Source organism: Myxocyprinus asiaticus, chromosome 28 (assembly GCF_019703515.2).
Source record: "Myxocyprinus asiaticus isolate MX2 ecotype Aquarium Trade chromosome 28, UBuf_Myxa_2, whole genome shotgun sequence".
In the NCBI taxonomy this organism is placed as follows: Eukaryota; Metazoa; Chordata; class Actinopteri; order Cypriniformes; family Catostomidae; genus Myxocyprinus; species Myxocyprinus asiaticus.
In genome coordinates, this window is record NC_059371.1 from 35,976,904 (window position 1) to 35,989,748 (window position 12,845).

The window sequence follows — 12,845 nt, forward strand, 5'->3', positions numbered from 1 at the left end:
TTTATATTTTGTCAACATTGATTAAAGGCCTGTAATAAGAGGCATAAGCTAAATGATTGGGTTTTGGGTGGGCTAAATTTTAAGTTAAACCAATAAAATTAAAGCCAATGCATACAGTAGCCCAATAACTGTCAAGTTTTAAGTGTAGGTTAAGTTTAAGGGCAGCCAATCCAGTTTGAGATAAATTACCAATTGGGGTGACCATTTTATCCAGAAGGTGAAAAATGGAAATGTGACTCAGGTGTGAAAAAGTCCCCTGACAGACAACTTAAGAGGATTACTTAGCATGGCAACAAATGGCCATAACAGGGAAGGAATCATCAGTCACTAACATCCAAAATGGTATATAATCGGATTTATTCGGGCCTGTTGAATTTTACTCTCTCGGCCAGTACTTTTCTGAATACATCCGAAATTCAGCAGTTTCTACAGGAGTCTACTGGTCCGGATACAGCTCTTTTCATGCAGTGATGTTCTATGAAGTTGCTAGGTGGTTGCTAATGTGATGCTAGGCGGTTGCTTAGCTCTAAGTCAAAAGAGCACAAGTCTCTATTCTGGTCCCTAGATATGGCTCAGGTCTCTCCTTCAATGCATGTCTATGTGATTTTTTTCATCCGTTTTATGGTCCACAGATGTGAAGTGTAATTGCTTAGAAAATTAATAGCACACATTTGTCATTTGGGTAAACATAATCAAATATTTACGTGTTTTGTGGGTGTTTCAGCTGTTCTAAAAATAATTGCTTCAGATATTATCTGGCCCGAGCCCTGGCAGTCTTTGTGTTTTTTTTTTCCATCTGCCTTTACATTCTGTCAGCAGTACAAGCGGTTCTAGCAGTTATTAAGTGAGTAACATGCATTGCATGCCAAGTTCTCGGCAGGTTTTAAAAGGTCACATCCTCACCTTCATTAAAACCTGCTTTACTCTCTGGAGGAAATGCCACACTGTCATTACATAAACCCAGATCATGCTCTCTCAGATCCGCTGATAAAAACCTATTCCCAGTATTTGCACATCTGACCTTATCCCACCCTTATCCTCTTTCTTTCTTTCTTTTCTTTTTCTTTCTTTCTTTTCTATCTCTCTATCATGTCTCTAGGGGAGCATTCTCAGAAGTCTTCATGGTGAAGGAGAGAAAAACAAGGAAGCTTTTTGCCATGAAGTGTGTGAAGAAGAAAAACAAAAGGGACTTGAACCTGGAGAATGAGATTTCTGTGTTGAGGAGGTGAGACTGTGAATGAAACAGACACTAGGTGATGTGCATACATGTGTATATACAGTATATACTGTTTGTTGAAATTGGAAATAAAGCTTTATTTTACTTTGGTAATAGAAGTATATAGTACTCACAGAAATACAACAATTAGACACAATAAAATAAAATACAAATATCTACAGAGCAACACAGGCAAGATCAAATATGTACCGAAGAATTGCTATGTACAGAAATGTGCAGAGGGCAATGAGTATGTACAGTTAGTAAATATAAATATGAATATATCAAATTGAAGTTGAAATGGTAATTGAAAGTGAAGCTGAAATTAAAACATCTAATATAAAAAAAAACTCAACATTATTGTTCTTATACAGTATTAATATGTTTTATTGTCATTTAGGATCAAACATGACAACGTTGTCTGCTTGGAGGATTTCTATGAAAGTCGGACGCATTACTACCTAGTCATGCAACTGTAAGTAACCTTTATGTATTGTATCTTGCAAAACTGTATATTGTATCTACAGTATGCATTGTATTATTGATCACTAAACCAGAAACTTTATTTTACTGTAAAACTGATGTTTTTATGGCATGCTAATGAATTGCTTTCCTCTGCTTGAATTCCTTCAGAGTTTCAGGTGGAGAATTGTTTGACCGGATCCTCGACCGGGGCATGTACTCAGAGTTGGATGCTAGTCTGGTTATCAGACAGGTGCTAGAAGCAGTCAGCTACCTGCACAAGAACGGCATCGTGCACCGGGATCTCAAGGTAAACAGCCACCACAAACACATGAATATCTCTCTCTCTCTCTCTCTATATATATATATATATATATATATATAGTGTATTCAGAAAGTATTCAGACCCGTTAATTTTTTTCACATTTTTTATGTTGCAGCCTTATGCTAAAATGCTCTTTTTCACATCAATCTACACTCCATACCCCATAATGACAAAGCAAAAACCAGATTTTTGATAAATTTGCAAATTAATTAAAAAGAAAAAACTGAAATATCACATTGACATAAGTATTCAGATCCTTTGCTATGACAGTTGAAATTTAGCTCAGGTGTATCCTATTTCTCTGGATTATCTTTGAGATGTTTCTACACTTTGATTGGAGTCCAAATTCAATTGACTGGACATGATTTGGAAAGGTACACATCTGTCTATATAAGGTCTCATAGCTGAAAATGCATATCAGAGCAAAAACCAAGCCATGAGGTCAAAGGAACTGCCTGCAGATCTCAGAGACAGGATTGTGTCAAGGCACAGATCTGGGGAAGGGGGGTGCAATCAAACACAGTTGAAAGCTATTTGGTTCATTAAATGAAGCTTAACATTGTCTTTGTGTTTGTTTTTGAGTTGCCACAGTATGCAATAGACTGACATGTCTTAAGGTCAATATTAGGTCAAAAATGGCATAAAAGAAATAGCTTTATCTAGAAACTCATCAGTCAATCATTGTTTTGAGGAATAAAGGCTATACAATGCTTGAAATTGCCAAAAACTGAAGATTTCATACAAAGGTGTACACTACAGTATTCAAAGACAAAGGACAACTGGCTCTAACAAGGATAGAAAGAGATGTGGAAGGCCAGATGTACAACTAAACAAGAGGATAAGTACATCAGAGTCTCTAGTTTGAGAAAGACACCTCACATGTCCTCAGCTGACAGCTTCATTGAATTCTACCCGCTCAACACCAGTTTCATGTACAACAGTAAAGAGAAGACTCAGGGGTGCAGGCCTTATGGGAAGAATTGCAAAGAAAAAGCCACTTTTGAAACAGAAATACAAAAAGAAAATGTTAGAGTGGGCAAAGAAACACAGACATTGGACAACAGATAATTGGAAAAGAGTGTTATGGATCTTAACCCCATTGAGCTTTTGTGGGATCAGCTAGACTGTATGGTGTGTGAGAAGTGCCTGACAAGACAGCCACATCTATGGCAAGTGCTACAGGAAGTGTGGGGTGAAATGTCACCTGAGTATCTGGACAAACTGACAGCTTGAAATCCAAGGATCTGCAAAGCTGTCATTGCTGCACGTGGAGGATTTTTTGATGAGAAATCTTTGAAGTAGTTTAAGAAGTTCTGACATTTTTTTTCAAATTGTAATAGTCATTTTTCATGTTATTAATGTCTTGACTATACACTGTGATCAGTTGAATGCCACTTTGGTTAATAAAAGTACCAATTTCATTCCATAAGAGCAAAATCTGTACATTATTCCAAACTTTTGGCCACCAGTGTATATATATATATATATATATATATATATTTATACCACGGGTCTGTTGAATGCTTGATTCTACAGCCAGAAAATCTGCTGTACTACAGCCCTGATGAAAACTCCAAGATCATGATCAGTGATTTCGGCCTGTCTAAGATGGAAGACAATGGCATCATGTCCACAGCCTGTGGGACTCCAGGATATGTCGGTAAGAACATTCTGTAGTCAAAATACAAAAGAGCAAGTGTTCTATCACGCCGTAATGAAAGAAAAGATTATCAGTGAAGCTTGATGACATGTTGTTGCTATAAATACCATGTAAGATTCCTGTAAAAATCAGATTGTGACATCAAGTAGTCAATTAGCTAGTAGTAAATTTAGCATATGCATCAGATTTTTCGGCCTGATCTAATGAAAATGACATTTCTTTTTTTTTGCGACATTTTTGCGAAATAATATTATGTGGTTCCTTACATGCATTGCGGCAGTTTCAAGGTGAAATTTCTACTATGTGGCACTAAAAGCGAGTTAAATTTTCTCCCAAACAGATGAGGTTTTTAAGGTTAATGCTCTGTCGAGTTTTAAATCTGCAAAATCTACCTTAAACCTAAACAACCGACAGTGTCCATAAAAAGCAAAGTGACCTGAAAAACACAATTGCTGAACCAACCGCATCATTTTGCGGTGCTTATATGACTTTTTTATTTTTAAGTGAATTGTGCCCAATCACATTTCTTAAGCAAGTAAATAGGGTCAATTCTATGTTGCTTTTAACAGTCTGTATTTTCTCCTAGCCCCTGAGGTCTTAGCTCAGAAACCCTACAGCAAAGCTGTCGACTGCTGGTCTATCGGAGTCATCACCTACATCCTGTAAGTCCCTCCCTAAAACTCTTGTCATTTCCAAGAAATAGATTTTTGGACCATGTGCTTTCCATACTACACTGCTAGGCAAAATGCACTGTAAATAGCACTTTTATTTGCAGAAAGCGATAGGCAGATGCCAGGTTCTTTATTTGTAAACCAAAAGCTTAGAGATTAGCAGTTTATTCAGAATGAGTCACTGGTTAATCAAAGACCATTTAGCTGTGCTGTTTAGTACCACTCAGAATTACCACAATGTAACACTTGCATGAAGACTTCAATTCATCTGTTAAATTATACCCTCTGGTGGATTGTGAATGAAGTGTACTCTATGACTACCCTGCTGAAAAAACAAAACATCTTAAAAATGGTGGTTTGCCTGTCATATTAGCTGGTTTAGGCTGGTCTTGCTGGTGTTACCAAACAAAAAACACAGCTCTAAAATCATCAAAACAGACCAGTGCAGCCAGTTTGCTCTAAGCTAACAACCTCAGGCTAGTTTAAGCTGTTTGTTATGCTGAAAATGATTATGCTTCTCTATCTTCTCAGTCTCTGTGGATATCCTCCGTTCTATGAAGAGACCGAGACTCGTTTGTTCTCTAAAATCATGAAGGCCCACTATGAGTTTGACTCGCCCTTCTGGGATGAGATCTCTGAGTCTGGTTAGCATCTAACATCACCTTAATTACCTCCTAGCTCTACCAGATTAATCTAACCCTCTTATATGATTCTGTAAAAATGCATGCAAACATAAAATCTGCATACTGTGCACAGCAGAAATAGTAAGAGAAGTATGATAGTATTCTATTCCGAATATAGGCAAACATTTTATTACTTAGTTTGCCATACACATTTGTACAGTGTACTGGATGTTTGGAATGAGGAGGTTTTGATTCCGCAGAAAATATAGGCTTAACCTTTTTGTCATTTTTACCTTTCTAGCGAAGGACTTTATCCGCAACATGATGCAGAAGAATCCAAAGATGCGGTATACTACAGAACAGGCTCTTAGACACCCCTGGTGAGTGAGTCATTCTGTTCCTTGATTCTGTGCTCCAGAACAGAGTGCAAAAGTCTGTTTCTGGAAGAAGAAAAAATCCCAATATTTTGTTCCAAAGGTTAACTTATTTTAATGGTAACTTAAACATCCATAAAGACAGACCCAACGTGTGCGTCGAGGTTGTTAATCGATGGTATATGCTTCTGTTAAAACCATGCATGGTTTGCATTATTAAAACTATATTTTAAAACATACTTTTAAAAAACAGAAATTGTGCTGAATAACTACACTACCCATGATCCTGAGGGGGAAAATCCACCAATCAGAGAATCACGGCAAACAAAGCTCACCAAAAGAGCTTTGCAGCGACCGCCCACTCCTATAACGTACTGTGAATGTCGCAATTGAGTCGGTCTCCCTACATTACACTCTCAGACTACTTATACATTAGTTTATATCTGAATATTTTGCTATAAACTTTGAATATATTGTTTTTGTTTTATATTTTTCCATCAGTTTACGTCAGTAGCAATGTTTCACGGCACTGTAGTTCATTCCCTCATGAAAGACATTAAGTACACAAAAAGTTATTTTTGTTTCAAATCAAAATGTGTAATGTTGGGATTCACCTCGGTGCTGGTTGGTTTGGTTAATGGTTTAGAACTCTTTCGAACGATGAAATCCCTATGAATGGAAAAAATGAATGGGAAAAATACTTCTATAACCAAGACGGCTGAAAAAGTCGGTGGGCACTGTTGCGCTCTTTTGTTAGATTAAACTATTTTTAGTGAGAATATGAAGGGCATGCACTGAAATTGTATACTGTATGTGGATGATGTATTGTTTATGAATCCGGCCTAAAGCCTTTAAACGCTGAACATTTCACCCTGTCTCCTATCTTAGATTGGGGTGTCTGGCTAAAACAGGAAATCTCACTGTTTTCCATTGGCTCTGGTTTTAAATCCAGCTTTGTCTTGTAGGATAATCGGAAAGACGGCCCGAAGTCACGACATCCACCATTCCGTCAGCGTACAGATCCAGAAGAACTTTGCCAAGTCTAAGTGGAAGGTAAGGCTGTGTTTCTTATGACTTAAGAGTTTGTCTCTAGTGGTTTGGCCCTAGTGGTTTAATCTCAGTTCTTCAGCTGATCTGTGGCCTGATTACACAATTCAACTTTAAATTTTGGTTGTTGATTTTGCCCTCTATCTTGCCTATTATTGCTCCATCTGTTTGTATATCTGGAACAGACCAGTTTTGGTTCATTTTAGGCACTGACTTGTGACATTTAAAGCTTCAACGAGTCGTTTTCTATTTCCAATTTTCCAGTTTTCGCATTTTACACTAGTGACTACCTTGCTAATGCAAGAGCTTTGACATCACAGGCAATCGATAAGGATAAATAAATAGGCCTATTTAATGCAACTTTAATTTAATGTCAAAACAACTTTTAAAATTGCAAAAGTGCATGCATGTTCATTTTCGATGCAGGGTGCAAATACAAACAGCTCAACATTTATTTGTGCATGGTACCAAATTAATTTATCGAGGAAAAAAAATGTCCTGTGTGTATTTGTTCATTTGTATTGTGAGCATTCAAAACTTTGTATTACATTTTGATACATGCATATGTTGGACAAATACCTTTTAATGATATAACGGAAGGGAAAACACATTAAACTTAATTCGTTTCAAGTAGCAAAACTTCACTCAAAATAATCAGAGAAATAATTTGCTCTTCTCTTTTTTTTAAATTCTTTTCTGCACTGTACTGACTATGTGACATGCTCTTTTAACTCCAGCAAGCCTTCAATGCTACAGTGGCTATAAACCACATGATGAAGGTGCAGCTGGCCCATTCTGAGGCCTGTGTCCGACAGAACCAGACTCCTCCATCTGTACCTGAGATCAAGGTCATTACAACATCCACACCCGAATCTGTCCACAAGAAGTTGGTCACGGAGACCCCGGAACTGAACAGCAACTCGGCCAGTAATCAGATGAACGTGCCAGCCAGTTCCACTGAGTCCAAGAGCCAGTATCACTCTATTCGTGTCAGCCACAGTGAGACCACACATGTTGGAACACTCACTATTGCAGAGAAGAACAAACATGTGTATCACTCAGAACCAGCTGATCTCATTGAGTATGTATTTGTGTGAACAATATAGTTAAAAGGGCCATTTAAAAAATGTCCTTGCTCTTTTGAAATAAAACAGTTTGATGTACTGTGTAGCCATGACTGTAAAATTCTCAAAACTGACCCTTAGAATTAAACAGGCTGTTTTTGTTACTGTCTTTAAAAATTATTCTGGGTTCAATAGAAGTTCAGATCAATTGACAGTATTGGGTGCTTTACTAAAATAATAAGGTTAATATTTTTACCATTTTAACCCTCAAAATCTTTGTATATCTGGATATTTTTAATTTATTTTTTACAATTTAAGGATTCTAAGGAAGCCATTTGCTTTCCATATCTCTCTTAAAAATTCTATACGTTGAATTTTTAGGTATGCAAAAAGAAGCTCCAATCGTAACGGCCAGAACCTGCAAACTGGAGTTTGTTCTGTGATGTGATTGGCCGCAGGGAAATCATGTGATTTTTGACAGGTGAGTTGACTGCTTGAATTTCATATTTAAAGGGATAGCTCACATAAAAATAAAATATTCTCTCATCATTTACTCACCCTCATGCCATCCCAGATGTGTATGGCTTTCTTCCTTCAGCAGAACACAAATAAAGATTTTTAGAAGAATATCTCAGCTCTGTAAGTCCATACAATGCAAGTGACTGGTGATCAGACCTTTTAAAACTCCAAAAAGCACATAAAGGCAGCATAAAAGTATTCCATACAGTAATTCCTGTGTTTAAATCCATATCTTCAGAAGCAATATAATAGGTGTAGGTAAGAAACAGATCAATATTTGATTCCTTTTTCACAATAAATCGCTCTCCAATGCGCGTTAATGAGAGGAGTTCAGGCAGCCTCTCGCGTGATGTAAATGTGGCGGGGATGGTATGAGGGTGATGAATTTTTGGGTGAACTATTCCTTTAATTTATACAAATAATTTCAATAAGATGTTTGCATTGTGACATTGCATTGTATTATTTATTAATGCGTATAACAATATTAGTTCTTAATAATAATATTAATGGGGGCCTGGGTAGCTCAGTGGTAAAGACGCTGGCTACCACCCCTGGAGTTCGCTAGTTCGAATCCCAGGGCGTGCTGAGTGACTCCAACCAGGTCTCCTAAGCAACCAAATTGGGCCCAGTTGATAGGGAGGGTAGAGTCACATGGGGTAACCTCCTCGTGGTCGCTATCATGTGGTTCATTCTCGGTGGGGCGCGTGGTGAGTTGAGCGCGGATGCCGCGGTGGATGGCGTGAAGCCAACACGTGCCATGTCTCCGTGGCAACGCGCTCAACAAGCCACGTGATAAGATGCTCGGGTTGATTGTCTCAGACGTGGAGGCAACTGGGATTCATCCTCCACCACCCAGATTGAGGCGAATCACTACGTGACCACGAGGACTTAAAACCGCACTTGGAATTGGGCATTCCAAATTGGGTGAAAAAAAATAAAATTAAAATAAAATAATAATAATATTAATTATACATGAGAATTAAGCACAGCAATGCAATTTTTTCATGGCAATTTTTTATAGCCATGATGTAATCATATTTACTATTGTAAATTACACTTTATTTCCACATTATAATATAATAGTCACAATGCAAAAAAAAAAAAAAAAAACGTAATAGTTGGCTTCATGTTCTTTATCGAAAATACAAAAACACTAGAGGTGCTACAGCAACAACGACTTTTATTCCCTGTCACACAAAACACAAGCGGCAGATTATCAGTTAATAAACACTTACTTTTCACCCTGTTCCTCACACAATGTTATGACATCAAATCTTATGACATTAAAACAATTTTACTATAGCACATGACTTGTATGGTGATACATTTTAACGTTTGTATTACATAACCAACTACAATTTACAATTTGTTCGAGTGCAGGAGCTCAACCGATAGAGCGTGAAAGTGTCAGAAGCACCACAAAATGACGTGGCTGCTTCAGCAGTTGTGTTTTTCACGTCACATTTGTTTTTTCTGACACTAATGGTTAGGTTTAGATGTAAGGTTTAGGGTTGGGAGGTTGTTTTGTTCATTTAAACCTGGATAGAGCATTAACCTTTAAAACCTCGTCTGTTTGGAAGAATATTTAATTCACTTTTAGCACCACACAGTGGACATTTCACCTTGGAACTGCTGCGATACTTGTAAGGAACCACACAATATCGTTTTACAGAAATCTTGCCACAGTAACATAATTTTCATGAGATCGGGTTTATCTATGCAATGAAAATGCTAAATGCACACTTTGCTATGCTAATGCTAAATGCCTGTTTCTCTTGTTCTTTCAGGTCTGTGACCTTTCACCCAGCAACTAGCTGCTTTCTGTGGGCAGGTCCTGCTGCTCTTAGCCCCTGGCAAGAGTGTTGACAAGACAGCTGGCCACTGGCCCGCACCGTTGCTGAAATACTGAAATTTAGTGGAGTCCCTCCATATTTACAAACACACAGCACAAATACAACCTGTTACACACTTGCTGCAAGGTTTTTCACAATTCAGTATCCCTGTAATAGCAGAAATGTCATCTTAGGTGCTGAACTTCAAAGTTTGTATTGTCCCAAAGGGAAACTGTTTCACACATATCTTGATCAATTAATCTCTCTGTATTGAAACATTTGAAACAGGAGTCTGTGTTACTGGACGCTTGTGTATGGAGTGATAATTTAGTGCTTTTGTATGCATATTCTGTGATTACTGCAGTAATTCATATGCAATATGACAAGATATGTGGTGTGTAAGTCACTTTTGCTTCTCTGCGAGCCGTATATATTGATAGATGATTGGATTTTATTGCTGGAATTAATAAGAAACACTCTGAAGGAGATTCCAGCCTTTTTCTTTGTTGATTTAACTAGAGTGAATGTTTATTTTTCTAATGCACAAATGAATTATTAATGTACATTATATGTATTTCTGTTTATGTTTTTCATAATAAAATGAATGAAGACTATTTAATGCTGTCTCACCACCATTAACATAATATATCACCCTTGTTCTGTGCACCATAACGTAGTAATATACTTGGCATATATTAACTTTACTGCTATAAATACCTTTCATTAATTATCTTGTAAGATATTATGGTTAAGTGTCCTCTGAACTACAGAAAAGGTTGATGTTCATCTAGGTTGATACTGTCAGTGCTTTGTGTAATATTTTTTAACAATAAACCCACAGATATATCAGTTTCAGTTTTTTACTGGCCTGATTTTTGTGTTTTCTCTTTGTCTGCATGCTTAGATTAGATTATTGTTCCACTTAAATAAGTAGTCCACCCTAAAAATTTAAAATTCTGTTATTATTTACTCACCCTGCCTCATTTCCTTGCACTATATTCCACTATATACTCTTTTTGAGCCATATGATAGCTTTGTGTAAGGAACAGACTTGAGAATTAAAGGGATAGTTCACCCAAAAATTAAAATTCTCTCATCATTTACTCACCCTCATGCCATCCCAGATGTGTATGACTTTCTTTCTTCCGCAGAACACCAACAAAGATTTTTAGGAGAATATTTCATCTCTGTAGGTCCTCACAATACAAGTCAATGGGTACCAAAATTTTAAAGGCACAAAAACAAATAAAGGCAGAATAAAAGTAATCTTTATGACTCCAGTGGTTAAATTCATGTCTTCAGAAGCGATATGATTGGTGTGGGTGAGAAACAGAACAATAATTTTTGTCCTTTTTTACTATCAATCTCCACTTTCACTTTCACATTCTTCTTTTGTTTTTGGAAAGTCATACACATCTAGGATGGCATAAGGGTGAGTAAATTATGAGAGAATGAAATATTTTGAGCAAACTATCCCTTTAAGTATTTATTCACTGAAAATCTTGTCTTGAAAATTTTGCTTTTGTGTCAAGGTCACTATACTATGTACTTTGTATGAAAAAAAGCAGCTTGGACATTCTGCTATAAATAACTACCTTTGAGCACCAGAACAGTCAGGCACAGGAACAATTTTTTTCCCCCAGGCTATCCATCTCATGAACAGTTTAATTGCCCCATTGAGCAATAACTATGTGCAATACACAGCTTAGTCTTTTTATATTATCCAACACATCCTACCTCTTCTGCCATTACATTCCCTTGCACTGTACATAACCGATTGGTATTTAGATTTGCACTACGTATGTGTATGTGTGTGTGTGTATGTATGTATGTATGTATGTATATGTATGCATATATATTCATATATGTGTATATGTATGTATGTGTGTATGTATGTAAATATATATATATATATATATATATATATATATATATATATACAGGTGCATCTCAGTAAATTAGAATGTCATGGAAAAGTTCATTTATTTCAGTAATTCAACTCAAATTGTGAAACTCATGTATTAAATAAATTCAATGCACACAGACTGAAGTAGTTTAAGTCTTTGGTTCTTTTAATTGTGATGATTTTAGCTCACATTTAACAAAAACCCACCAATTCACTATCTCAAAAAATTAGAATATGGTGACATGCCAATCAGCTAATCAACTCAAAACACCTGCAAAGGTTTCCTGAGCCTTCAAAATGGTCTCTCAGTTTGGTTTACTAGGCTACACAATCATGGGGAAGACTGCTGATCTGACAGTTGTCCAGAAGCCAATCATTGACACCCTTCACAAGGAGGGTAAGCCACAAACATTCATTGCCAAAGAAGCTGGCTGTTCACAGAGTGCTGTATCCAAGCATGTTAACAGAAAGTTGAGTGGAAGGAAAAAGTGTGGAAGAAAAAGATGCACAACCAACCGAGAGAACTGCAGCCTTATGATTGTCAAGCAAAATCGATTCAAGAATTTGGGTGAACTTCACAAGGAATGGACTGAGGCTGGGGTCAAGGCATCAAGAGCCACCACACACAGACATGTCAAGGAATTTGGCTACAGTTGTCGTATTCCTCTTGTTAAGCCACTCCTGATCCACAGACAACGTCAAAGGCGTCTTACCTGGGCTAAGGAGAAGAAGAACTGGACTGTTGCCCAGTGTTCCAAAGTCCTCTTTTCAGATGAGAGCAAGTTTTGTATTTAATTTGGAAACCAAGGTCCTAGAGTCTGGAGGAAGGGTGGAGAAGCTCATAGCCCAAGTTGCTTGAAGTCCAGTGTTAAGTTTCCACAGTCTGTGATGATTTGGGGTGCAATGTCATCTGCTGGTGTAGGTCCATTGTGTTTTTTGAAAACCAAAGTCACTGCACCCGTTTACCAAGAAATTTTGGAGCACTTCATGCTTCCTTCTGCTGACCAGCTTTTTAAAGATGCTGATTTCATTTTCCAGCAGGATTTGGCACCTGCCCACACTGCCAAAAGCACCAAAAGTTGGTTAAATGACCATGGTGTTGGTGTGCTTGACTGGCCAGTAAACTCACCAGACCTGAACCCCATA

The 12,845-nt window shown here is 37.3% G+C and overlaps 1 protein-coding gene across 3 annotated transcripts in view; it reads left to right on the forward strand.

Moving 5' to 3' along the window:
* LOC127418793 (calcium/calmodulin-dependent protein kinase type 1D-like) overlaps positions 1-10,628 on the forward strand; it is a 30,454-nt gene extending 19,826 nt beyond the window's left edge. For all 3 annotated transcript variants that reach the window (XM_051659622.1, XM_051659623.1, XM_051659624.1), the window contains 11 exons: positions 1,100-1,225; positions 1,617-1,691; positions 1,850-1,988; positions 3,540-3,663; positions 4,250-4,325; positions 4,866-4,978; positions 5,259-5,337; positions 6,297-6,384; positions 7,116-7,459; positions 7,824-7,923; positions 9,749-10,628. In XM_051659622.1, the coding sequence (XP_051515582.1) occupies positions 1,100-1,225; positions 1,617-1,691; positions 1,850-1,988; positions 3,540-3,663; positions 4,250-4,325; positions 4,866-4,978; positions 5,259-5,337; positions 6,297-6,384; positions 7,116-7,459; positions 7,824-7,890 (1,231 nt within the window). In that variant the 3' untranslated portion in view covers positions 7,891-7,923; positions 9,749-10,628. The remainder of the gene's footprint in view (positions 1-1,099; positions 1,226-1,616; positions 1,692-1,849; positions 1,989-3,539; positions 3,664-4,249; positions 4,326-4,865; positions 4,979-5,258; positions 5,338-6,296; positions 6,385-7,115; positions 7,460-7,823; positions 7,924-9,748) is intronic.
* Positions 10,629-12,845: the final 2,217 nt, after the last annotated feature.